General features: G+C 48.4%; 1 protein-coding gene across 19 annotated transcripts in view; it reads right to left on the bottom strand.

Moving 5' to 3' along the window:
- The window catches only part of Catsperd (cation channel sperm associated auxiliary subunit delta), a 37,546-nt gene extending 10,473 nt beyond the window's left edge, over positions 1–27,073 (bottom strand). For 4 of the 19 annotated variants that reach the window (XM_030249424.1, XM_030249425.1, XM_030249423.1 and 1 more), the window contains exons 1-11: positions 22,394–22,448; positions 21,618–21,694; positions 20,402–20,474; positions 18,377–18,494; positions 17,649–17,713; positions 12,394–12,507; positions 6,173–6,256; positions 3,091–3,241; positions 2,094–2,189; positions 1,421–1,527; positions 228–404 (exon numbers count right to left, since the gene is read on the bottom strand). In XM_030249424.1, the coding sequence (XP_030105284.1) occupies positions 228–404; positions 1,421–1,527; positions 2,094–2,189; positions 3,091–3,241; positions 6,173–6,256; positions 12,394–12,411 (633 nt within the window). In that variant the 5' untranslated portion in view covers positions 12,412–12,507; positions 17,649–17,713; positions 18,377–18,494; ... (1 more) ...; positions 21,618–21,694; positions 22,394–22,448. The other 15 variants (XM_006523430.4, XM_030249429.1, XM_006523428.3 and 12 more) reach the window with 15 other exon arrangements.
- Between the last annotated feature and the right edge of the window lie 4 nt (positions 27,074–27,077).

Here is a 27,077-nt window from a genome sequence, read left to right as displayed (position 1 = left end):
AATCCTTCTATCATAGCCTCCCAAGGAACTGGGATCTCTCAGATTTTCTCCTTCAGTTCCCCCCTCCCCATGCTAAAAGTAGAGATGAGCCCAAGGAGTACCATACTGAAAGGTGATTCTACTCCACTGTACGAGGCCCTAGGTTCCCCGGGACACCAGCAACCCGGAAACACATAACCACAAAGGTCACGGGGCACTGACTTGGATCCTAGGGATGGGTCACCTACATTACATGGTTGAAGCGCCAGCTTTTCATCCATGAGAGAGGACTGCACATTCACTGTACACTTGTCGAAGTCATAGGCTGCAAAGTGTGGGTCAGCAACAGGGGTGAGGACCTGCAGTATGCCGATGTCCTCAAAGTAGATGCTTGTGTGTGTAGACCAGAGAGGCTGATGGGGCAGCTGTGGGGAAAGCAAGTCCGGAGGTCAAATCAGATTGCTTCTTCTTTGCTCTCAGTCTCGTGTCAAAGGACAGGGTCTCACTTTGTAGCCCACTGGGCTGGCCTCACAAACACAGCAACCCTCCTGTGTCAACCCTCCAGAGAACTGTGAATGAAGTATAGATCCAGCATAGTATGCCTAGCTGAGTACTTTAACAAGCACATTTTTATTGTCTTCATTTAGTGTGTGGTGCACACATGGCAGAGGCCAGAGGACGACTTGGTGAGAGTCAATACCCTCCTTTCAGTTTGTGGTTCTTGGGGATAGAACTGAGGTCATCGGTTCAGTGATATTATGAATTGTGATCTCTGCAGCTCCTGAGTCCACGGGTCAATTCTGCTTGGTGTATGAATAGAATGCGGCTTGGGCTTGGGATGAGCTTGGCCACACCTTGCATGCCCTCTCAGGAGCGACAACAGTTGTCGCTGCTTCATATGTATATTTCACTGTTTTTCTTTGTTCTGCTTTATGGTTCTAAGGTTTTGAGTTTTTTTTTTGTTGTTGTTGTTGTTGTTGTTTTTCTGAGACAGGGTTTCTCTGTGTAGCCCTGACTATCCTGGAACTCACTCTGTAGACCAGGCTGGCCTCGAACTCAGAAATCTGCCTGCCTCTGCCTCCCACGTGCTGGGATTAAAGGCGTGTGCATTACCACTGCCCGTTGGTTCTAAGGTTTTAACCTGGGGCCTGGTCCTGATTACAAGGCCTGTGAGGTGTAGGGTGGGTCTCGGTGGCTAAAATGCTTGCCTACTATACATAAAGCCTTGGATTCGTGGGCAGGATACCCCCAAACTGAGCATGGTGGCATCTGTCTGCCAACAGAGCACTCAGGGGTGGAGGCAGGGTGATTAGTAGGACTCCAGGGTCATTCTTGGCTACATATAGGTCTAGCCTTAGCTACAAGAGAGACCGTGCCTCAAAACAAAAGGACACTTCACTGGCACGGTACCCAAGCTTAAGAAGGAAGGTTCATATCCCACCGTTAGCCAAACCCTCAGACACACTTTGATTACATAGGTTCCCATGTAACTCTGACTTCCATAGTACAGATGATCTTCTGCTACCAAAAAAGCCAGCTCGTAAGCATCTGGGAAAGAGAAAGAAAAAGGAGGGGTGATATGAGATGCAAACGGTGGGGATGGATTGGGGTGGGGTGACCTGCTTGCTGTCAAGCCTGAAGACCTAAGTCTCATTGCTGGGATCCATTTAGTAGAAGGTGATCCCGAAGTTCTGTAAGTTGTTCTTTGACCTGCACATACTAACCCAGACACACATGCAAATAGCCTCACAGTTACCCCTGGCAAGAAATAAGCAGATGTAAGAAACAAAACAACAAAATGTAAACCTCAGGTACCTCTCATCAGCAAATGTGCCAGAGGTCAGAGGCCAACTACAGCCTAGCTGAGAAGCCGCGGAACCCCAGCCAATCACACTTTGGCTAATCACAGGGCTGAATCTTAACCAATCATACTTGACCCGAGCTTCCATCCAAAGTGTGTGACAGGCAGGGCAGCGGTCCAACTAGTCATACATACTGCTGAGCCTCAAAGCAAACAGGCAAAGCTTCAGCCAATCACAGGGACGAATAGGAGGGGTGGGGTTAGGGGGAGGCAGGATTAAAAGCGAGCAACGTGAAATAGTCTGGCCACATACTTGAGGCAACACTGTAGATGTTGATGTTGGCATGTTCGACATCTAAGTCTGTAAAGATCTTCTGATCTATCAGCCGCACGTGTTCAACAATCTGGCCTAGGAGAAGACAGTTAGGACTGTGATGACCCATAAATGTTGCCATAGAGAGCACCCACAGCGCTGCGGTGGGGCTTCCCTGCACTGCCTCCCTCTACGCCCCATTTGGTTTTATGCCTTGCTATTCAAAAGAACAAGGAGAGGAGCTCTGCGGATACCTGATTTTTTTTTTTTTCCAGAACACAAGAGACTAGTATACTCTAGGGAAATGGAACCCCTCTGAGTCTCTTTGGTGATTGTGCTCTGAAAAGTAACTACCGGACCCAATTAAAAAAACCAAATGTCCCATGTTCTAGGAGCGGGTGCCTCAGACTGACTTTTCACAGTCTATCAAGAAAAGGCCGGCCTCAAGGCTGGGTAATGTCAAGCACTCCATGTGTTTTTGTGCACTCTTCATCCCTGACCCCTCCCCCAGTCCAACCCCTCTACCCTCCACCCCTATTACCCCCTTAAGACAGCCTGGTCAACTTAGTGAAATTTTGTATCAAATTAACTAAAAGAGGCTTAGGGTGAGGTTTAGGAGTAGAGCACGCCCACCTAGAGTCCCCCAGTTGAGGAGCTGGGCACATGGCTTGGGAGTGGAGCCATCCTCCCAGAAACCCCCCCCCCCCGCCCCCCAGTGTAGACCTGACTTTAGCCCTTCAGCATCTATGTAAAAGTCTAGACTGGTTTGTAATCCTAGCAAAGGATGCACCAACAGGAGGATCCTTGGGACTTCCTGACCAACCAGCAAGTCCCAAGTTTGACGAACTTGTGTTTTGTTTTTTAATGTGGAATGAAAAAAAAAATAATTGAGCAATTGATGAACCCCTCTGGTCTCCACGTGCACATATACAAAAGCCTGGGGTTCCCAGTCTATGTCCATCCCCACTGGTGGAGTCCTCGACAGGGTGTGGCTCACCTGAATTGGAGGACACCAATATACTTTTCTGATTCCAGAGGACCATAAACCCCCTCTGGTATGGTTTCATAATGACTTCAAGGAGATTCTTGTATGAAAAGGCTATCCCCATACTATGGTTCAGGGGGTACTCCATGTAATGAAATGTGCCCTGAGATAAGAGAAGAACAGAGTCACTGTAGCCTCAAGTCACCATGACAGCCCTGTATGGTCCAACCAACATCCTGAAGTGGCATAGAGACAGAGGAGCCTCAGAGAGAGTGTGGGGAGAGGCCAAGGTCATTGCCTAGCCCCAGGTCTTCCCAGGGTACCACAGAGTACATGTCCTATAGGGAGATGTTCCCTGCTGTCTGACGTAATGAAGTGTGTGTGTGTGTGTGTGTGTGTTTAAAGACATTTAAAAATTACTGGTATATGTGTGGGGGTATGTACATGTGAGTACAGGTGCCTACAGAGGCTCCGGATTCCTTGCAGCTCAAGTTGTAGGTGGCTGTGACCCAACTAATACAGATGCTAGGGACTGAATTCAGGTCCTCCTCAGTAGTAACTGCTGAGTCACCTCTCCAGCCCTTGGTGGTCAGTGTAAATTGTCACTGACTGGATCTAGAGTCACCTGGGAGACGACCTTCCAGGCACCCCTGGCAGGGATTATCTGGTTTCTGGGTATGCATGTTGGGGAGTGTGTTGATTAGGTTAACTGAGGGGATGATCCAGCCACTGTGGGTGGCCCCAGTACCAGGGCAGCAGCTCTCAGGCATGTAGGACAGTTGAGCAAGAATGAACGAGCAGCTGCATTCCCACATGACTTCTGCTTCAAGTTTCTGCTCTGAGTCCCTTACTTGATTATTTTTTTTTCTGACACTCTGTGACTTGTATAACCTCCGTAAAGCCTTTAATCTCCAAAGTGGCTTTTGGTGGAAGTGTTTGTCACATCTACAGAAGGAAAGTACAAAGGAACCAACTTCCTCACTCCCTATAGCCTGTGCTTTCAAATGTAGGCAGCAGCATCCTAGGGCAGCAATGGGACAGGTGACCAGGGTCAGTGAGTGGGTGGCACAGAGTCTCTTGGGGTCTGTGATAGCTTTGTTAAGAGACATTTGTGGTTAGCTGGCATGGGAGGTGGGGGTAGCAGGGATATCTGAGGCACCCAAGGGAAGGAGCTGGCTCCGCAGGTATATTCTGGCTGCCATTCTCACTGCCCAGGTTCCCATTATGCACAAGGAGGCTGACATGACCTTCCTCACAAGAAGAAGAAGATCGGCTCCTTGTTATCCTGTCCTTCCAGGACAGTGCAGCAGGCTTATGATGGGAAGCAGGGTCAGGAGGATCATGAAGTACAGACCAGCCTGGACCTCATGTGAGACCCTGCCTGCAGAAAGGCTACATGGGCTGGAGGCCAGGGCAGTACTCGCGCACACCAGGAGACAGAGGCAGGAGGAGCTCTGTGAGTTCAGGCCAGCCTGGACTATAGTGTGAAACCCTGTTTTAACAAACTAAATAAAAAGAGGCTCTTGCAGAGGACCAGGGTTCAATTCCCAGCTCAGGCTGTAACTCCAGCCCAGGGAGCCACTGGTTCTTCCGACCCTTGACATGCAGAAGGCAGTGCTGATATGCGGTATTGACATATACTCGGGCAAAACACCCCACACATAAAACAAACACACTCACGTTCCAATAAGGCTGCCTCAGCTCTTGGCTTATAAAGGGTTAATGGTGTTGACTGGCATGGCTACCCAGTGTGGAGAGAGCCATAAGGAAAGCCCACCTGCAGCTTTACAGACCCACAGGCCATGGGGTGAGGAAAACAAAAGGACTCGGCATAGAGTGAGGGGGCAGAAAATCACCTTCAAAGTTTTGCTTTGGCTGGGGGTATGGATCAGCAACTGAGTTGTGCATAGGACACCCCAAAGAAGGGTGGGTGGGTGAGTGGATGGAAGGGTGGATATGTATGTATGTATGTATGTATATATGTATGCATGCATGCATGGATGGGTTGACAGATACATAACTGAATGGATGGATGAATGATGAGTGGATGAATGGGTAGGTAGATAGTCTGTTGGGTAGAAGAATAGACAGATGGGCAGATGGATAGATGGATGGGTGGGTGGGTGGGTGGATAGATGGTAAGATGGATGGATGGAGGCCTGGTCTCCGGTGGAGCTGAGGTCTTGAACTCCAGTAGGACCCGGTGGTGGTAATTTTCACCTACATGGGACGGTAGGCGGTTGATCATGTCTCCTGGACCCCTGGCTCCTGTTGAAGCTACCACCCCCACAGCCCCGATAGCAGCATGTGGCTAGCAGTCACATGCACAGTGTCCCAAGCTTCTGGCCTTCCGGCTACACTCCTCCCCACAGTTACCCAGAAACAGCAAGATAAGCAGCCCACTATAAGAGGGGCTGCTTGGTCCCTCCTCACTCTCTAAGCTCTCTTACTCTCTAAGCTCTCTCTCTCTCTCTCTCTAAGTTTTTACCTCTCTCTCTCTAAGCCTTCACCTTTCTTACTCTCTAAATCTCTTTCTCTCTTTCCCTTCCCCCTTCTCTCCTCTTGACCATGGCTGGTCCCCCCCCCCTCTTTTTATCTTCTCTCTTTCCCCCTGCCTTTCTACAATAAAGCTCTAAAACCATAGACTGTCTCTGTTTATCAAATCTCGGACTAAAGACACTCACCTGCGTGGAAACCACGTCTACCCCTCTTTCCCCCTGACCTCTCTCCACTTATCTCAGGGGCTGAGTGCCAGCCCGGGGCCCCATTCTGTTCTCAGCTCCTCTGCCATATCCAGTGTGAGATGCCAGAGACTGAGAACCAGGTACTGGGGGCTTCCCCTTGTCCACCCCTCGCTGTGTGGGGTCAGTGGCTTGACACAGCCAGATGCCCACCCGGGGCTTCGTGGAAAGCATCCAGTAGTCCTCCGCGTCCCCCCTCCCCGCCCCGCCCAGAGCACAGGAACTCTGGCCGGTCACTGGCTCTCTCCCTCCCCTCTTCCCCTCTACCCACGCGCCCCCCCCGCCCCCCCCCACACACACACGAGTACTTCTCCCAGTCTCTGAAGTAACTCTACACGCTGTGCGGTACTCACCAAATTATTTTCAACCATGAGTACCCCCACCTGAGACATGGAATGTAAGTGGAAGATGCCTCCTAGTGTTCCTGTCAGGTGACTCTACGAAAACAAACAAAACAGAACAGGAAATGGTGCGTGCCATTTAGACACAGTAACATACTGATCATGCGATACAACACCGTATCTTGTATTTAGCCCTGAATATAATCTACACTATTCACCAGACTCAGGAAGGCAATTTTCCTGCTGTTGGAATAACAGCGGCAGCGGTCTTCTGGGAGGCAGGGGTGACACGGATTAGCCAATTCTGCTTTCTGTATGTTCCCGCCTCTTTGGCCCTACATTTTTCTAAGGTATAGATATATTTTTAAAGATTTATTTATGTGTCTTAAGGTTTTGAGTGCCCTATGTGTGTGTACACCTGCATACCAGAAGAGCACATTAGATCCTATTATAGATGGTTGTAAACTACCATGTGACTGCTGGAAATTGAACCTCTGCAAGAGTAGCCAGTGCTCTTAACCACTGAGACACACACACACACACACACACACACACACACACACACACACACAATTTTCAAAACGGGTTTTTTCTATGTATCCCTGGCTGTCCTGGAACTTGCTCTGTAACCACTCTGGCCATGAACTCAGAGATCTGTCTGTCTCTGCCTCTCGATTGCTAGGATTAAATTGTACTGCTGCCAGGCAGTGGTGGCATATGCCTTTAATCCCAGCACTTGGGAGGCAGAGGCAAACAGGATTTCTGAGTTTGAGGCCAGCCTGGTCTACAGAGTGAGTTCCAGGACAGCCAGGGCTACAAAGAGAAACCCTGTCTCGAAAAACCAAAAAAGGGCTGGTGAGATGGCTCAGTGGGTAAGAGCACCCGACTGCTCTTCCTAAGGTCTGGAGTTCAAATCCCAGCAACCACATGGTGGCTCACAACCATCTGTAACAAGATCTGACTCCCTCTTCTGGAGTGTCTGAAGACAGCTACAGTGTACTTACATATAATAAATAAATAAATCTTTTAAAAAAGAAAAAAGAAAGAAAGAAAGAAAAATGCACTGCCACCACCTAGCTCTGACATAAATATTTTTAAAAGATTTACTTTTTAGTCTTAATTTATGTCTGTGTGTCTACATGTAGGTGAGTGCCGATGACATCAGAGACCAGAAGAGGGCATCAGATCCCTTTGGGGCTGGAGTTCCAGGTAGTTGTGAGGTGTCTGATGGAAGTGGTAGGATCTGAACTCATTCCTCTGAAAGAAAAGCCAGCTGGGCGGTGGTGGCACATGCCTTTAATCTCAGCACTTGGGAGGTAAAGGCAGGCAGATTTCTGAGTTTGAGGCCAGCCTGGTCTACAAAGTGAGTTCCAGAACAGCCAGGGCTATACAGAGTAAACCCTGTCTCGAAAAACCAAAACCAAGACCAAAACTAAAAAAAAAAAAAAAAAAAAAAAAAAAAAAAAAAAAAAGAAAGAAAAGCCAGTGCTCTTAACCAGTGAGCTATCTCTCTAGCCCTTCTGCCTAGGTTTTAGGTATAGGGTTTTACCTGAGGCTGGGGCTCAGTCGGGGTACAGTAGCCTTACATGCACAAAACACTGGGTTCCATGCCCAGGATCCCATAAACCAGGTAGAGGAGGTGGTACTGGTCTTTCATCCCAGGACTTGAGATGGGGAGCAGGACGATCAAGAGTTTGTAGTCTAGAGGCTGGAGAGGGGGCTCAGTGATTAAGAGTACTGGCTGTTCTTCCAGAGGTTCTGAGTTCAATTCCCAGCAAACGCATGGCAGTTCACACCTGTCTGAAACGCCATCTCTAGGAGTTCTGACACCTTTAACAGATACATATGCAGGCAAAGCACCAATGCATACAAAATAAAAAGAAACATTTAAAAAAGTTCACAGTCAGCCTGGCGGTGGTGGCACACACCTTTAATCCCAGCACTCGGGAGGCAGAGGCAGACGGATTTCTGAGTTGAGGCCAGCCTGGTCTACAAAGTGAGTTCCAGGACAGCGAGGCCTATACAGAGAAACCCTGTCTCAAAAACAAACAAACAAACAAACAAACAAACAAAACAAACAAACAAAAAAAACCATACATTCATTGAGGTCACTTAAGACTTAAGGCTGCGGGCTGGAGAGATGGCTCAGCAGTTAAGAGCACTGACTACTCTTCCAGAGGTCCTGAGTTCAATTACCAGCATCCACATGGTGGCTCATAACCATCTATAATGGGGTCTGTATGTCCTCTTCTGGTGTATCTGAAGACAGCTACAGTGTACTCGTATAAATGATTTTTTAAAAATTAAAAAAAAAAAAGACTTAAGGCTGCTTAGCCAGGTGTTGGTAATTAACACCTTTAATCACAACACTCTGGAGGCAGAGGCAGGCAGATCTCTGAATTCAAAGCCACCCTGGTCTACAGGGTGAGTTCCAGGACAGCTAGGACTCCAAAGAGAAACCCTGCCTTGAAAAACAAAACAAATGCTGGGCAGTGGTGGCACATGCCTTTAATCCCAGCACTTGGGAGGCATAGGCAGGCTGATTTCTGAGGCCAGACTGTTCTACAGAGTGAATTCCAGGACAGCCAGGGCTATACAGAGAAAGCCTGTTTCGAAAAAACAAAACAAAACAAAGAAAAAAGAAAAAGAAAGAAAACAAAACAAACAAAATTTAAGGATGCTTGATGGGTGTGGGGCACATACATTTAATCCCAGCACTCTTAAGGCAGATGCAGGTGAATCTCTGAGTTCAAGGTTAGCCTAGGCTACATAGGTAGTTTCAGGACAGCCAGGCTATGTAGAGAGAGCCTATCTCAATACATCTAGAACAACAAAAAGACTTAACACTGCTATCCTGTGTGGTCAGTCTGTCTGTTCAGCCTACCTTTTAGAGAACAATGATATAACAGCCAATATTGCTGTCCTAGATTTCCCATGTTACCATTTTGTACAACCTAAGGTAATACATAGCTGTATTTTTTTCTTGACGGGGTGCCTGCATTAAAGTGTGCACCACCACATCCAGCCATAGAATCAATCTTTATTTCTTTTTTAAGATTTATTTACTTATTATATGTAAGTACACTGTAGCTGTCTTCAGACACACCACAAGAGAGCATCAGATCTCATTATGGATGGTTGTGAGCCACCATGTGGTTGCTGGGATTTGAACTCATGACCTTCAGAAGAGCAATCGGAGCTCTTAACCACTGAGCCATCTCTCCAGCCCCATAGAATCTTAAGTGATGTACTCTTCCATGCCCTGGATGCAGAGTAGTGTGTGTGTGTGTGTGTGTGTGTGTGTGTGTGTGTTATGGTGATTGTTGGCTGTAAGCAGCCAAGGTGTTAGAAGCAACCTTAACAACAAATAGCCCACAGGTATCAGAAGTAGCCTTTGCACTGTTATGGGGTTCTTAGATCCAACACAAATCAAACAGCAGCTTAATGCAGATAAAAAAAAAATATTGTATTCAACCTGCTACTGATTGACCAGGGCCACAGAACAGACTCGGGAGCTGAACTGCACCTCAAGCCAGAATATCACAGAATATTTAAGTTTCAAAACCACAAACATCCGTGCCAAGTTACTGTTGTATTTTTTTCATCAAACAGGATTTAGGGATAGGGGCTTTTCACATGTGGTTCATTTATGTCAACTGATACAGAATGTAGGTTCTACAGTCCAGCTAATGAAATCCATTTGTTCTGCATGGTTAGGAGCAAGAGCTGAGTAACAGAAGCTGTTCAGATACTGGGAAGCCCCCCGCCCAGCTCCACCAGGGACTGGAACCTCGGATTTAGTTTCCCCCATGATTAAAATGAAGTCTGAAAACAAAATGGCAGTACCTAGGAGGGGCTTCCTTTGCTTGTTGCCAACAGCATAGCACTTGGTAATGTCCATTTGCTAAAGAGTCATTTGGGGTCAGAAAAGTGACGTCTTCCTTGTAAAGTATGTTAGATATTTCTGTAGAGTCCCTTATCCATTGGTCATGGGGCTGTTTGCCTTTAATCCCAGCACTCAGGAGGTAGAGGCAGGAAGATCTCTGTGAGTTCAAGGCCAGCCTGTGATACACAGGGAGACCCTGTATTTAAAATCAAAAACAAAATACCAAGAAATGCTCATCCCTTTCCTATGGTGCTTTCTGTAGTGTTCAATAAATGCAGGGCAGAGCCCTTTGTAAGTGACAGACGTGGGGACAGTCAGCCAAGCAGGCACAGACATATACAAGAGACTATAGATATAGCCCAGTAACCACAGGCTAGATTGACAAAGATATAGGGAGAGAAGTAGAGAATTCAAATTTGTGCTTGCTGTTGTTCAAATGAATCCAAGAGGACTTTGGTGTTTTCCTTCCTTAGTGGGACACCATGAACTTTGGTGCCTCTGAGGTCATTGTCTGTGGGTTGACTCACGCAGAGGTCAGATACACGGCATGTTTGCGCCTGTCCTGAGTTACATGAGACCCTGTAGTCAAAAGCTAATTAAAATGCCTCTGTAATATGATTAATCTATTTGAATGCCACTCTTTTTCTTTTCTTTTCTCTTCTTTTTTCTGTTTTGTTTTGTCTTGTTTGTTTTTTGCTTTTTCGAGACAGGGTTTCTCTATGCAGTCCTAGCTGTCCTGGAACTCACTCTCTAGACCAGGCTGGCCTCAAACTCAGAAATCTGCCTGCCTCTGCCTCCCGAGTGCTGGGATTAAAGGCGTGCACCACCATGCCCGGCACACTCTTTTTCTTAATTTTTAAAAAATATTATTATTTTTTATATGAATACACTGTAGTTGTCTTCAGACACACCAGAAGAGGGCATCGGATCCCATTTACAGATGGTTGTGAGCCACCATGCGGTTGCCGGGATTTGGAAGAGCAGTCAGTGCTCTTAACTACTGGAGCCATCTCTCCAGCCCCTGAGTGCAACTCTTTGGTTTTTTTTTTTTTTTTCCTTTTTCCGGAGCTGAGGACCGAACCCAGGGCCTTGGGCTTGCTAGGCAAGCGCTCTACCACTGAGCTAAATCCCCAACCCCCCCTGAGTGCAACTCTTAAGGCAAGATTCCCAAATGCATATGTCATACTCTTGTCACTTTGACAAAGAATCTGAGAAAGGGAGCTATAATGGGAAAGATTTCTTGTTACTCATCAGCTGAGAAGTTACAGTTCATAGTTCGCTGGCTCATTATAGGTTTGTGGCGGAGCATCTGCATGGTGGGAGTGAGGGAACGTGGAGAGATATACTTATGTCCTGGTACCTGGGGATTAAACCTGAGTCTTCTAGAGGAACAGCCAGTGTGTATGTGTATGTGTATGTGCTTGTTTGCGCGTGTGTGCGTGCACATGCACATTTGCGTGTGCCTGGGTGTCTGTCTGTCCTTAAACTCTCACTTGGAATCTTGCTACATTGCTTGCCTAGTCACAGGCTCATGCAGTCAGGTCATCCTTAGTGGCTAAGACTACAGTTGCTTCATGCTCATGTCTGTCAGTTTTTGTCTTTTGTTTTGATTTGTTTTAGTTTGGTTTTGGTTTTTTGAGAAAACGTTTCTCTGTGTAGCCCTAGCTACCCTGGAACTTACTCTGTAGAACAGAGTGACCTCGAACTCACAGAGATCCTAAATGAACTTAGGGCAGGCGATGAAGCAGAGGCCACAGAGGAATACTGCTTCGTGGCTGCTTCCCACAGCTCACTCAGCCTGCTTTCTTTTGTTTTTGTTTTTGTTTTTTTTTTTCGAGACAGGGTTTCTCTGTATCGCCCTGGCTGTCCTAGAACTCACTCTGAAGACCAGGCTGACCTCAAACTCAGAAATCTGCCTGCCTCTGCTCCCAAGTGCTGGGATTAAAGGCGTGCACCACATCAGGCTTCAGCCCGCTTTCTTATATACCTACCACTAGGTCTGTCTTGGTGGCACCACCCACAATGGGCTGGGCCCCCTACATCTATCGTCAATCATCAATCAAGAAAATGCTCCACAGGCCAGTCTAGCAGAGGCATTTTCTCAACTTTGGTTTCTTCACAAATGACTGTAGATTGTATCTGGCACACTGAGCCAATGAGTTCTACCAGGGTAGCCTGCAGGAGTGTGAAGCAGGCTTTATTCACAGAGCCACTGACCGTGGCTTTAGCACGGAAGCAAATGTCTCTCCTTGCCCCTAGTGTTAACTGCCTGATAAACCAGGGAGGTCGGGACGTCCTCGAGCCACCTCCACTCTTTGCTTTGGACTCTCTTTCCCCAGTCACATACCAGTTTGTCAGTATTCATGAGCTGGAATGAAAATCCTCCATTGTCAGAGAAATATATGTTGGTCCCAGGGATCTGGCCACCACGGAGATATGCAAACAGGTTATTTGATAACTCCTAGGGGGAGGAACACACAGAGGATGTCACAAGGATTCTCAGTGGTGGACTGCTTTCCTAGCCTGGGGGATGCCCTGGGTTCTATCCCTAGCACCGCAGAAACCCTACTGCTGGCACATGCATGCTTCCCTGGAGCCTAAGAGGTTGGAGGGTCAGCAATTCCAGGTCAACCTTGGCTATACCTGAGGATTAGTTCCACTGACCTATCCTTGGGCATCTAATCCAAAAGAGGGACAACTTTGTGTTTACATGGAAACCTATAAGCAAGTATAGGGACTATATACAAATTATTACCCATGGTAACATTTTCCCCTCACACCTGCCCACCCCAATTCCTCACCTCAGAGATATGGTCTCACCACTTAGGTTATCATATCAATACCCTAGGAGCACCTGACTGAGGTAGAGTTCACTAACTCCAGACCCTCATGTGAACATCCTACCCCAGGGGCCCACACAGCTGGGACAGCAAGGAAGGGCCATAGCTTTGCCTCTAACAGTCAAAAGGGGAAAACAAACAAATTACTGGGCATTCTAAGGGGCTGAGGGATGAACGCAAACATAAGACTTGATGAAGTCTGGTGAAGTTTGCTGATGCAATCTCTAAGGCTACATCCTGTATGCTGCTGTTCATAGGCTGTGGGGTCTGAATGAGACAAGCCTCCAAGAGCTCATGTCTGAACACTTGGTCCCCAGTTGGTAGAGCTGTTTGGGAAGGATCAGGAGGTGTAACCTTAGTGGAGGAAGTGCGTCACTGGGGGTGACAGCAGACCCTGTTTGCTCTCTCTTTCTCTGTCTCATACTTGCAGATAAGGATGTAAGCTCTAGCCGGGTGTGGTGGCACACACCTTTAATCCCAGCACTCGGGAGGCAGAGGCAGGCGGATTTCTGAGTTCGAGGCCAGCCTGGTATACAAAGTGAGTTCCAGGATAGCCAGGGCTATACAGAGAAACCCTGTCTCGAAACACCCCCCCACACACACACACAAAAAAAAAAACCAAAATAAACCAAACCAAACCAAAACAAACCAAAACAAAAAAAGGATGTAAGCTCTAAGCAGCTACCCAGGCACCATGTGTGTTGCCTGCTGCCATGGCCCCACCATAATGGTCATGAATGGGCTCCCTGAAAATGTGAACCCCAAGAAACTCTTCCTTCGATGAGTTGCCTTGGCATGGTGTCTGATGACGGTGACAGGATAGTAACTAAGAGATAATTTTGAAACAGTGAAGTTACTTGGTCTCCAGGGAGGTTGGGTGTGACTATTAAGGGTCCTGGTGACAGGACAGTTCTGTGGAGAAGGACAAGATGGAGAGCAGCTTCCCCCACTCAAATGGCAGTGCTGTTGACAACAGCCCAGTCTAGAGAAGATTCTTATAAGATAAACAGAAACTTAAGCCCAGTGTTCCTCAGAAATCCCTCCGTGCACACTTCCATATCAGGAAAGCATCCCTTTCCTTGCCTAGCAACTTGTTCCCAACCAACTCCAACAGCCTGCATGAGCTTACAGACCCTCAACTTGCCCACTCTCATACAAAACCCATGTGAGGTCCTGCTGAGCTGCTGCTCGATACTCTGGTAAGGCAGCCAGGCAGTTTGCTCCCCAAGAAACTGCTTTTCTACCCATGGAGTGATCTACCTTGCCGGTTTCATGGTACCTTGCTTACACCCTGTGATGGTTTGAACATGCTTGGCCCACGGGAAGTGGCCCTGTTAGGAGGTGTGACCCTGCTGGAAGGGAAGCCGTCTCTGCACAGACGGGCTTTGAGATTTGTTATGCTTAGGTTCCACCCAGTGCAGAAAAGACCCTCCTCCTGGCTGCCTTTGGATCATGATGCAGAACTCTTGGCTTCTCCAGCACTCTCTCTTCCCGCACACTGCCATGCTTCCTGCCTTGTTGATAATGGACTGAACCTCTGAAACTGTAAGCCAGCCCCAATTAAATGTTTTCCTTTATAAGAGTCACCACAGCCATGATGTCTCTTCCCAGGGGTAAAACCCAAACTACAATACACCCCCCCTTAGCCATGATTTCACTTTTGGTGGGTTCAGTGACACCCCTCTTCCTCAAGTAAGCCACAGTTCAAAAATATTATGGGTCAAATGTATAAGTAAGCTGTAAGCAATAGCATGTGTTTTGTGCTCCTCAGACGTCACAGCTAACTGGAGGTGCTAGGCACATGGCTCCCCCGGCTACAGCCACCTACTACCAGCTTGGGACCGTCCAGTTCATCCCTGTACGGCCCCAGGATGGAAGGTTCTATCCTGACCCACTGGGATGGGGACCTAAGAAAGACCTGTCTCTGAAAACCCCACCTCGTGAGGAGTTCATGTGGTGAGGAAAGCTGTTCAAACATCCAAACCCTCATCTCATACTCCCTTGACAGCCATATTTGCCTCTTCTCTAGGCTGATGCCAGATTTTGCAAGGTTCAAAAACCAACGAATTTGCTTGTTCTGTTCTGAGTCTCCAGTGGCCTGAGTATGATGTCAGGACCATCACTTCTCACATTAAAAAAGCCTCCACCACCCCACTGAACCCCACTCAGACCTGTCCCAGCACATGCTGTACCTGAATCACATTTCTCCCCAGGGTTCCCACCTTGTACAAACTGTCTTCTCATTGGCCATCCTCAGGTGTCTCTTACTAGCTTCACATGGTTTCATGGGGCTGTGTTCAAGTGTGATTGCCTGTCTACATTCTGTTCGTCTCTGTCTGTCTGTCTGTCTGTCTGTCTGTCTGTCTGTCTGTCTATCTGCCTCTACATGTCTCTGTGTGTTTGTCTGTGTATGTCAGTGCATATCTGTGTGTTTGTGTGTCTGTCTCTGTCTCTCCGTTTGTGTGTGTATGTGTGTCTGTCTGTGTCTCTGTCACACACTGTGTGTGTGTATGTGTGCGTCTGTGTGTGTTTGTGTCTGTGTCTCTGTTTCTGTCTCTTTCTGTTTGTGTGTGTATATGTGCCTGTCTCTGTCCCCCTCTCTCTCTATGTGTGTGTCTGTGTTTGTCTCTGTGTCTGTTTCTCTGTGTGTGTTACCTTTGCTCAGTGAATCCCTTGGGCAGTCTTTATTCCTTTTTGTTTGTTTGTTTCATTCTTGTTTTTTTCTTCTTGTCTATTTTGTCTTGAGGTTCTCACTGTCTCACCAAGGTTAGTCTCAAACTCATGGCTACCTCCCTGTTTCAGCCTTCTGAGTGCTGCGATGGCAGGTGTTGGCCCCCAAGCCCAGGTTCAATTCATTTTTTTTTAAGTGGTTTTGAGCTGGGTGATGGTGGTGCACACTTTAATCCCAGCACTCGGGAGGCAGAGACAGGAGGATGTCTGTGAGTTCCCGGCCAGCCTGGTCTACAGAATGAGTTCCAGAACAGCTAAGGCTACACGGAGAGAGCTTGAGTCAAACGACAAACAAACAGACAGACAAACAAACAAAGAGTTATGTGGGAGAGGGCCTGCAGCCTGGACATTACCATTCCTAGAAACTGTTGGTTATTATACAAAAGCCCCAAGCCAGATGTGCAAGCCTCCATGTGAGCCTTTGGTCAAGGGAGGCCCCGAGACCCCAAACAATCCAGGCTTCTTGGTCATCTACAGACCCTGCTGATGAGTGCCTATTGCTGGAGTTCCACACTCCTTGGTCACATGATATAGAATAAACTAGCTGGATGCTTCCTTGTAGCCAGGAAGTGTGAGATGTAAGGGGATGGGGGGACGGATGTGCGACAGTGCACTTACCTGGCACCTGTGAGTGATAATGACCTTTGGGGAACAGCTGCTCTGGGGTGAGTGACATTTCTATCTGAATCTGAGGCCCACTCCACAGAGGGAAGGAGCCAAAGCCCGAGCTTGGAACTCTGGGGTCACAGGCATGTGGGGCCCAAGACCATAGTTTATCTCAACCGAAAGCATCAAACGATCTCCTAGCATCTGTCTACACCAAAGCCAAACACTGCTCTGAGCCCCAGGCATGGGAAACTTCTAACTGGTGAGCAGCAGTGGATGTAGAGACTCGGGCAGTACACCATCTTACTCCTCCTGGGGCACAGAGAGGGGCAGAGGAATCTAAAAGCTGGGAAATAAGGTGAAGGACCTAAAAAAGGCTATCTTCCAGACTCGCAGCTATCATAAGCTCCCAGGGGCAATCGGCAGTCGGACCTGGGGCAGGGCTTGCTCGAGCTGGCCTACTGCTGCTGCCCAGCTGTTGACCACCAGCTAGATCCTGAGAGAGACAATCCCTCTCTCTCTTCCTCTCCCCTCACCCCCATCTCTTTTCCTCTCTCTCTCTCTTTTTTAAAAGATTTATTTATTTATTTTTTGTAAGTACATCATAGCTGTCTTCAGACACACCAGAAGAGGAAGTCAGATCTCATTCAGGATGGTTGTGAGCCACCATGTGGTTGCTGGGATTTGAACTCAGGACCTTCTGAAGAACAGTCGGTGTTCTTAACTGCTGAGCCATCTCTCCAGCCCTTCCTCTCTCTTTTTGAGACAGGCTCTAGAATGCCCTGAATAGCCTAGAACTCACTATGAAGACCAAACTGGCCTAGAACTCGAGAAGATCTGTGCAACTCTACCTCCTGAACTTACATGTACATTAATAAGAAAAAAGAGCCGGGTGTGGTGATGCACGCCTTTAATCCCAGCACTCGGGAGGCAGAGGCAGGCAGATTTCTGAGTTCCCGGCCAGCCTGGTCTATAGAGTGAGTTCCAGGACAGCCAGGGCTACACAGAGAAACCCTGTCTCAGAAAAACAAACAAACAAAAAACAAAAAAGAAAGAAAGAAAGAAAAAAAGAAAGAAAAAAGAAACCAAACAACAACAATAAAATCAGCGTAAAACAGTGTAAGCTGAGTGAGTCTGTCATCTTGACTCCTGGGAGGTGACACAGGGAGGATCAAGAGTTCAGAGTCATATTTGGCCTGGGATATATGAGATCCTGACTCAAAAAACAAGAAATAACCACACACAAAATAATAAAAGAAGACAGATTTTCAAATCCTGCTGACTGTTTGATATACTCCCGGCTAGCTTTCCTGTGAGGTTGGGGGAAGGGACACCACCAAAGGTCACCACTACACAGTCTCTATTCCTAGGTCATGCCTAAGTGTTAGCATTTAGAACACTTTGAAAATGAAAGTTTCCAACTTACCAGGCAAAAGGAGCCTTTGAAACAACAAACGTCACCACTAATGTGAGAGACAGGTTCTGATATACCTGAAAGGAAGATAGGTTAAAGCATATACATTATAACCATATGAATTAACTCTTTCCTTTTGCTTGTGTGTTATGTGTATGCCTATAGTGCAGGCACCTGAAGTGGCCAGGACAGGGTGATGGATCCCTGGAGATGGGGCCATAGGCCGTTCTGAATCTCCAGTCCCCTCGTTCTTGCTTTTGTTTTGAGACAGGCTCTCGCTGGCCTACAATTGGCTAGACACCCCTGGTTGACATCCAGCTCACGAAACTCTTCCTGTCTCTGCATCTAAAAAGGTTGGGCTGGGAGTCTTGTGCCAATGCACCTGACTGAATATTTTGAATTCTCCAAAGTAAAACTTTAGGTTAGGCACATGCCTGTCTGTCCAGGACAGACTGAGACAGGAGAAGTTTGAATCTGAGGCCAGCCTGTGCTACACAGTGATGCCTTTTCTCAAAACAACACAGAGAACACCAATAAACAAACAAACAAACAAACAAACCAGGGGCTGGAGAGGTGGCTCAGGGGTTTAGAGCACTGGCTGATCTGTCAGAGGACACTTCTAGCACATGGTGGCCTGTGTGTTTACTAGTTCAAGGTCTGCTTGGGCTACTCAAGGCCCGTCTCAAGAACAAAACAAGACTAAGCTCAGCAACAGGGAAGCAAAGGCTTAGGGCACACACCTTCCAATTTACGCCAGGTGTTCTCATAGTAATCGTAACTGTAGCCTTTTCCACTGATCACAAACAGTACTAGTGAGCCGGAGACAAAGTGGGCGCTTGTGATTGATGGCACCCCCACCTAAGAGCAGGGACACGCATGGGATGAAGGTCTGACAGACACACCTGCAGGGCTGGATCTGGGGTTTGTGCTGGCTCACAGAGGGGGCGTGGTTCATCATGCCATGGGGGTAGGGGGTGGGGGGTTGGGGGTCACAGCAGCTGTCAGGAAGCAGAGAGCCGGATGTCAGAACCCAGCTTGCTTTCATCCAGTGAAGGAACCCAGCCCATGGAGTGGTGGTACCTGCAGTTAACTAAGACGGGTCTTCCCACCTCAACAAATACTGTCTAGAAACTCTCTCAGACATGCCTGGGGCCGTTCTCCAAGGTGTTGCCAGAGCCCTTGTCCTGCAAGCTGTACCACTAGCAGCTGTAGCTAGGTAGAACATTGGTTCCGAAAGCAATCACTGTCGACACAGATTCCAAAACAACCTGGGTCAGTAGTACTCACTGTTTGTTTTGTTGTTGTTTTGTGCAGTCCTAGATGGACTCGACCTCCTCAGAGACCTGCCTGCTTCTGCCTCTCATGTGCTTGGATTAAAGGTGTGAGCCAGCGATGCTTGCAATAGGTGTCTGCTTGGTGTGTGTTTGCACGTGCTCATGTGGAAGCCAGCGATTAATACTATTAACCACTCTCCACCTTATTACTTATTAGAATTTATTATTTTTAAAGGTATAGCCCTGGCTGGCCTTGAACTCATGGTTCCTCCTGCCTTTTCAGCATACTCTTTTGATGTGGCTTGGCTCAGCAATTAAGAATACTGGCTGTTCTTCCAGAGGATCAGAGTTCAGTTCCCAGAACCTGCTAGGTGGCTTGCAGATACCTGTAAAGCCTTTCCAGGGGCTCCTATGTTCCTTTCTGATGCTCCCAGGCACTGCACAAATGTGGTACAAAGACAGACATGGAGTTTCTCATACATAAAACAACAAAAAAAAGATATGTCCTTTTTATTTGTGTGTGTGTGGCTCATGGCTTTGGGTACCACCTTTTGGGCCAGATGAGGGTGTCATGTCTCCCAGAGCTTGAGTTATAGGTGGTTGTGAGCTGCCACAGGGGGTGCTGGGAATCGAACCCAGTGCTCTAACCACCGAATGAGCAACTCTGATCCATATCCTGAGACCAGGCCTTACTGTACCTAGAGTTCTCTGTTTGGCCGCCAGTGAGCCCCAGGCCTCCTCCTCCTTCTACCTCTGCACACCGAGTTTCTCTGTGCGTTTTGGGGGGTTTACAGTCACATCCTCATACAGTTACAGACTTAAATCACTCAGCCACTAAGTCATGTGCTTCTTCCTCCCTGGGGACCGGGGCTGTAGTTATCTGGCCAGATGCTAAGTTAGGAAGGCAAAGTTGCTCTTGGTTGACCTGTGTGCACCCTTCTTTTTCAACAGAAACTCCTGAGAGACTGGAGAGGTGGCTTGGTGGTTAAGAGCACTGGCTGCTCTTGCAGAGGACCCAGGTTTCCCAACACCCACAGAAGTTTACGGACCACCTTTTAGACCACTTCCAGGGGATCCAGCACCATCCTCAGGTCTCCTTGGGCACCAGGCATGCAAGTGGTACACAAACACACATGTTGTCAAAACAACATACGTATAAAATAAAAGTAAACAAAATCTCAAATAAATATTTCAAGGGAAGGGAAAAAGAAGAGGAGAAAGGCAAAACCTACAAGTATGAAAGAAAAAAAGAGGAAAAAAAGGAGAGGGGAAGGAAGAGTAGGGGAGGGACCGGAGGGAAAGGGAGAACAGGGGAGGGGCAGGACTCTATCAGAGATGGAAGAAACTAGATCCAGGCCTCCAACTTCATTGCAACTCAGCATCTCTAAGAGAATCCAGTAAAAGAACCCACAACTGACAGACCCCTGCCCCTGAACCCCACGGTTTCCTCTGCATGTAATTCTTTGGAGCTGCGGATGAGGGAATATCTACCGCCAATGACTTGGGAACGGTGAGCGGCAAGAGGCTGGACTCAAAGTTGTCTATCGTCAAGAAAACTTTCTGCCTGTGACCAAGAGAAAAGGTAGAATTAGGATGCTTCTCTGCTGGCGGCCTGTGACCATCTATCTCCCTGACAAGCTCCCTGCCAGCCAGAGTCACACAGGAACGGTGACAATGTGCCTGTATGCTTTGGGTTTTTTTGTTTGTTTTTTTTTGTTTTTTGTTTTTTGGTTTTTCAAGACAGGGTTTCTCTGTATAGCCCTGGCTATCCTGGAACTCACTTTGTAGACCAGGCTGGCCTCGAACTCAGAAATCCGCCTGCCTCTGCCTCTCTACCACGCCTGGCTTGTTTTTTTTTAACTTCTTTAAGTGACATAGAGAGACAAAAGACCACAAATGGAATAGGCAGGTGTTAAGTAGCTCCAGCCTGCCTTCCTGGCACTTCAGAGGCCAAGGCTGAGGAACTGAGACGCCTATGTGAGCCTGACTATCAGTTTTATCCCCAGAATTACCAGGATGGAAGGAGAGCAGTGACTCCCAGAGATGAGCATCTGACCTCTACAGAGGCGCTGTGGCACACTCAGACAGACTCACAAATAAAGAAATGTAATTTTAAAAATTTTAAGCCAAGAAAGGTTTCCGTTTTTTTTGTTTGTTTGTTTGTTTTTTGTTTTTTGTTTTCGTGTGTGTATGTCAATCTCTGGTTGGCAGAAGCCACAGACTTGGCTCCTGTCCCCAGAATGGCAATGCTTGTGCCTGTGTCTTCCTCTTTGTGTCCTACCCAGCCCAGCTAGGATTCTCTGTGGGCCAGAGCTACTTGGTTTTTTTTTTTCTTTTCTTTTCTTTCTTTTTTTTTTTTAAAGAGAAGCAGGGAGAGAGGGAAGGAAGGGAGTAAAAGAAAGTGGTGGAGAGCCAGGCATGGTGGTGCACGCCTTTAATCCCAGCACTCGGGAGGCAGAGGCAGGTGGATTTCTGAGTTCGAGGCCAGCCTGGTCTACAGAGTGAGTTCCAGGACAGCCAGGGCTACACAGAGAAACCCTGTCTCGAAAAACCAAAAAAAAAAAAAAAAAAAAAAAAAAGTGGTGGAGAAAGAGGAGCAGGGGAGGGTTGGGGCAGGGGAGAAAGAGGGGTAGGGAGAGGAGAAGGGGGGAGAGGGCCGGGAAAGGAGAGGGGCAGGAAGGAGAGGGGAAGGGAGTGCTAGGCTCACCCTAGATACACAGAAATGTCAGCCTTGCACACGTTCTTGAGCACAAATGTGTTGGGGAAGGCGTAGAACAGTGGGTCCTGCAGACAGCACAGACGGTCAACCAGGAGGAGGTGAGCACCAGAGGATCAGAGCTCAGGGCATCCTCGGAACATAAGCAACAGAGGCCAGTCTGGGCTATGGAGACTGTGCCTCAGGAGAACAGAAAGAAAACGCTAGAAACCAACCTGCTCCCGCCCATCGCCCAGGCAGTGTGGGAGAGCTCAGGGTGTCAGGGGTGTGGAAGAGCTGGCCTAGATCCAGGGCTTTGATTCACTTGGCCCACCCCACCCACATCTACCCCACCCTGATCTGCTGGAGCGCTTGAAGGGGCCAGTCCTGCAGATCCAAAGCTGCAGAATCTCCATGACACAGGGCAACAGCAGGATAACTGAGAGGAGTCCCAAGGGCAGAAGCCAGAGGCCTGGGACCAGACCAAAGTCTCACTGCAGTGAACATTTGCAAGTCAAGATGCCTGAGTGGAAGCTTGCACTGAGACACACTGCAGCTTCCACAATGAGATTTTTTTTTTTTTTTTGAGTTTTAGTTTTCTTGACAGGGTGGGTGAGTTGCAAGGCCAGTGGGTGGCTATGGAGGGACAGTTGAATGGGGTTGGAGTGCATGATGTTAAATCACAAAGAATCAAAAGTCAAAAAGAAAAAAAGGAAGGAAGAAGAAAAAGGAAATGCTCTGCCATATAGTCATACTGATATGTAGGGGGCATGCAAGGGACCACTTACCCCTTGAAGTTGTATATTGGACTTAAACACTTTCCCGGTCCTCACTGTGTGCACCCTAGAGTGATTGAAACACACAGCCAATAAGTAATTTAAAACACACACACACACACAAACACAACTAAAAGTCAGGCTTTGTCTTCTAATTTATTCTATTTTCAAGAATTTTCCTATTTATTTCATGTGTATGGGTGTTTTGGCTGCACACCACATGCATGCTGTGCCCGAGGTGACCAGAAGGGAGCGTCAGGCCCCTTTGAGCTGCAGTCACACCTGGCTGTGAGCCTTCTGTGGGTGCTGGGAACTGAACAGGGGTCTCTGCAAGGGCAGCTAGTGATCTAACCACTGAGCCATCTCTCAGCTCCTTAACTTTTATTCAATATTCATCATGGTCTCTCCTACCATGCTGCCTTTAGATATAATGCACAGAATGAAGTTTTGATACTTTGAAAGGTCTGGGAGTTCTACAGCTTTGGGTAGTGGTGAGAGATAGCTGCTGCCCCAATCCCCAGAACAAGTGTAAGAGACAGGCAGGGTGCTGTGGGTCTGAAAGCCCAGAGCACCTATCATAGAGGCAGGAGGCACAAACAGGAGAATCCACAGAGGCTTAAGGGCACTGGCCTGGTGTATTTAGCAGCAAGAACAAAGTATCCTGATTTAAGCAATGTCATAGGAAAGGTGTAATGCTCTTGCTGAGTTTGCAGAGTTTGTCCTCTGACATTAACATCGACAAACATATAACATCTGGGTTAACCACTAATATACACAAAATACTGGGTTAGTGAGATGGCTCACTACATAAAGGGGCTTGCTGCAAAGCCTGACATCCTGAGTTTGGCCCTGGTGGAGAGAAATGACTCCTGCAAGTTGTCTTCTGACTTGTTACATGCACACAGTGCGTGCGTGCACACACACACCTCAATACATGCATGAGAGAGAGAGAGAGAGAGAGAGAGAGAGAGAGAGAGAGAGAGAGAGAGAATATAAACTATCAGTCAGGTGTGGTAGCACGCCTTTACTCCCAGCCCTTGTGAGGCAGATGTATCCTGTGAGTCTTGAGTCCAGCCTGGTCTACATTGTGAGACCCCTAACACGTCCAGACTCTCCCTGACAAACCCAAGCGAAGAGGCCTTCCATGCTCTGCTTGGGGATGACCCAGGGGGTGGGGCCCTCACTGTGGGAAGCCGCCCCCACATTCGCCGTTACAAGATGGCGCTGACAGCTGTGTTCTAAGTGGTAAACAAATAATCTGCGCATGTGCCAAAGGTAGTTCTCCACCCCATGTACTCTGCCTTCCCCGTGACGACAACTCGGCCATGGGCTGCAGCCAATCAGGGAGTGATACGTCCTAGGCGAAGGATAACTCTCCTTAAGAGGGAGGGGGGTTTCGCTTTCGCTTTTGGGGCTTTGGGGGCTTGCTCTGCGCTCTGGCGCTCTGGCGCTCTGGCTCCTAAAGATGTAAACAATGGGGGGTTTACACTCTTGCTCCTGAAGATGTAAGCAATAAAGTTTTGCCGCAGAAGATTCTGGTTTGTTGTGTTCTTCCTGGCCGGTCGTGAGAACGCGTGTAAGACCTCACACTTCCTGTTCTGGGCTCTCTGCCTTTTATATCCCATCCCATGTACAATGCTGGGGAATCGAACCCAGAACCTTCGTGGGAAGGGGGCTCACTTCTTTGGAGGGGGTCTCCCCAGGCTCTTTTTATTGTTTATTCAGAGACAGGCTGACTAAGTAGCCCAGGCTAGCCTGAAACTCCCAATCCTCTTGCCTCCACTTCCTCACTGCTGTGATGGCAGGCATGGGTCACCTGCCAGGTTTCTGTGGTGCTGGAGTTGGTCCTGGCTTCACCAGGTGGGTCAGCCCTCAGCCCAGCGAACTCCAGCTCAAGCCACACCAGCAATTACTTTTCACAAGTATTTCTTAAGTTTCCCTACTTTGTTGTTGGTGAGCTTTTTTTTTTTTTTTTTTCTGGTTTGTAGCAAACAACTGCCTTTTGGGTGTGATGAGCCACTTGGGAGGTTGAGGTAAGGCATTGTATTCAGACACAGATCCGGCTATGTTGCACAGGCTGGCTGCAAAACTCACAGCAAGGGACTGCCTTGCTGAACTCCAGTGATGATAATCTAGAATTCAGGGCTTAAGAACTGAGGTCCCCAGGGGACAGTTAGTTAGCAGCCTCCACGACAGGATGGCTTTCTGAGCTGGGCACCAAAAGTGGGAGACTTTTCCTTTCTCAGCAGGGCTTCCCTGTCTCTTCCTGTCTTTGTTTGGACAGTGTCCTTAAACACAGGTGGCTGGCCTCTGAAAAGTGACCAGCTGCAGAACTCAGCACACACAGCCTGTTCTGGCTTCCCACCCACATGACCCATTGGCCCTTTCCACCTGTACCCCTCAAAAAAGCCCTTAAAGCCGGGCGTGGCACACGCCTTTAATCCCAGCACTCGGGAGGCAGAGGCAGGCGGATTTCTGAGTTCGAGGCTAGCCTGGTCTACAAAGTGAGTTCCAGGACAGCCAGGGCTATAAAGAGAAACCCTGTCTTGAAAAAACCAAAACCAACCAACCAACCAACCAACCAACCAAAAAAACCCCCAAAACCAAACCAAAAAGCCCTTAAATACGCTCTCATCCCTGGAAGAATACAGCAGACATCCCACTGCAGTAGTCTCCAGAGATCATTTTGTCCATATTCATGGCTGTCTGAACCCTCCTCTCCACCTCTGCCCCTTTTGTCCCCTCAGGCTGGTGACCTCCGGGGAGAAAAGTGGGAAGGAGGAGGGCATACAGAGACATACTTGCATGTTAGCGATCAGAGACACTGCTCACCATGGCACTAAGCACAGCATACTTCCCAACATGCACTCAGCCTCAACAGCCCATGGCACTGCTGCTGAGCCAGGTAGGGATGGATGGTGGGACAGATTGCAGACTGCACAAGGAACTTAGGTTTGACGCATGTCCAAAGCCCTGGCTCCACACCCAGAAATGGATTTTAGTGATTTGCTTGGGAGAGATATGCCAAATTTGATTTCTACAATTGGGCTGGAGGGTATGCCTGGGCTCCAACAAGAACCAGCCCCATTCCTCCTGTCATAAACCTCCCAGCAGGGCTGGAGAGATGGCTCAGTGGTTAAGAGCACTGACTGCTCTTCCAGTGGTCCTGAGTTCAATTCCCAGCAACCACATGGTGGCTCACAACCATCTGTAATGGGATTTAATGGCCTCTTCTGGTGCGTCTGAAGACAGCTACAGTGTATTCATATAAATAAAAAAAATAAAATTGAAATATCATTTAAAAAAAAAAAAAACCTCCCAGCAGCAATCCAACCCAGTTAGGCAGTTGTACCGGCACAGTGTGTGAGCCCTGACCATGGTGGCCACTGCTGCTGCTAGCATCAACACCAGCATCTTGCCTGGTTCTCCACAGCTAACACTGCTCTTCAACCGCCAAGCTTGAGAAAGTGTCTGAGCATGCGTGAGGTTAGGCCGCTTCTCTCCTACCCGCCTCTTGTCTGGGCACGCGCACCAGGTAAGAAGGCCACTAGCAGGACCTTTTGGACGTGTCGGACAAAAGCCCGGTTAGGTCTACGCAGAGGAAACTGGAAGGAGTGGGCATGCGCAATATGGAAGCAGAGCTCGCACATTTCAAACCTGAAAATTACACCCAGGTTCCCAGATCCATAAGTCAAAATCCAAAGCATGCCCAAACTTCAAGGAGGTCACCACAGCACTAGCATGAGCACACGTGGGTGTGGAAGCAGAGCTTTGGGCATGCATCAATCCACTCCCTGCTTTGTGGAGCCGGAGCATGCACACGGGTCTCTTGGGACGTGTCCTGGAAGCTTCAGTGTTTTGGTAAGTGCCTCACGGACCACTGACAACAAAGGCAACGCTGAGCAGGCGCACCTGCGCACGGCCTTTAGCATGCATACTATACGAGAGGCAAAAGCCCTCCAAGCACGCCTCCTCCAGTGTGGAGTGAAGATGCCACCAACTGCGTAGGGAGATGTAGTAAAACCTGTTGTTGTGTATCAACAAAGAACGCTGAAAAGACTAAAGTTAAAGGAGGGGTGCGCTGTACTTTTCTTCCGATGCCTTCAGAACACAGAATTTACCCTGTAAAACCTTTTTGATGGCAGTAGAAAAACAGAACGCAGTACTAAGGTACAGCTTGGACAGGACAAACCAGTAGTTGTAGGAACTGGGAGGGGCCACGCTTCTTCCAGGCCCCCTTCCTAGAGCGATGCCCCCCGCCCCCTCCGCACAAGCTCCAGTCTGGAGTCACCGCTCTGGCCACGCCCCTATGTCAAGCCCCGACCTTTGAGCCCGCCTTCGGCCATATCCCTGATTCCAGTTCCTCCAATCCCTGCCTGGTGGAGCGCCCCCCATTCGGACCACACACCAGTCCTGCTTTCTCCGTCATGTTTCCTCAAGCTTACTACACCTCTCACTTTTTCATCCAGATCCTCAAAGTCCTCTCTAGAACATCCTTCATCGGGCCACGCCCCCTTGCCGTCCAACTCCAAGCCCCGCTCTGAGCCTTGAACCACGCCCCTACTCCGCCCTCCCATCCCCAAACCCAGTCTCCCTCTGACCACGCCCACTCACTCACCTTATTCAAGCTCCGCCTCTCCAGCCCGAAGCACGCGAGCGTCATCACGTGCGCAAACGGGGGGCGAGCAGAGATGAC

Source organism: Mus musculus, chromosome 17 (assembly GCF_000001635.26).
Source record: "Mus musculus strain C57BL/6J chromosome 17, GRCm38.p6 C57BL/6J".
Lineage (NCBI taxonomy): Eukaryota > Metazoa > Chordata > Mammalia > Rodentia > Muridae > Mus > Mus musculus.
This window is presented reverse-complemented; position numbering and strand designations above follow the sequence as displayed.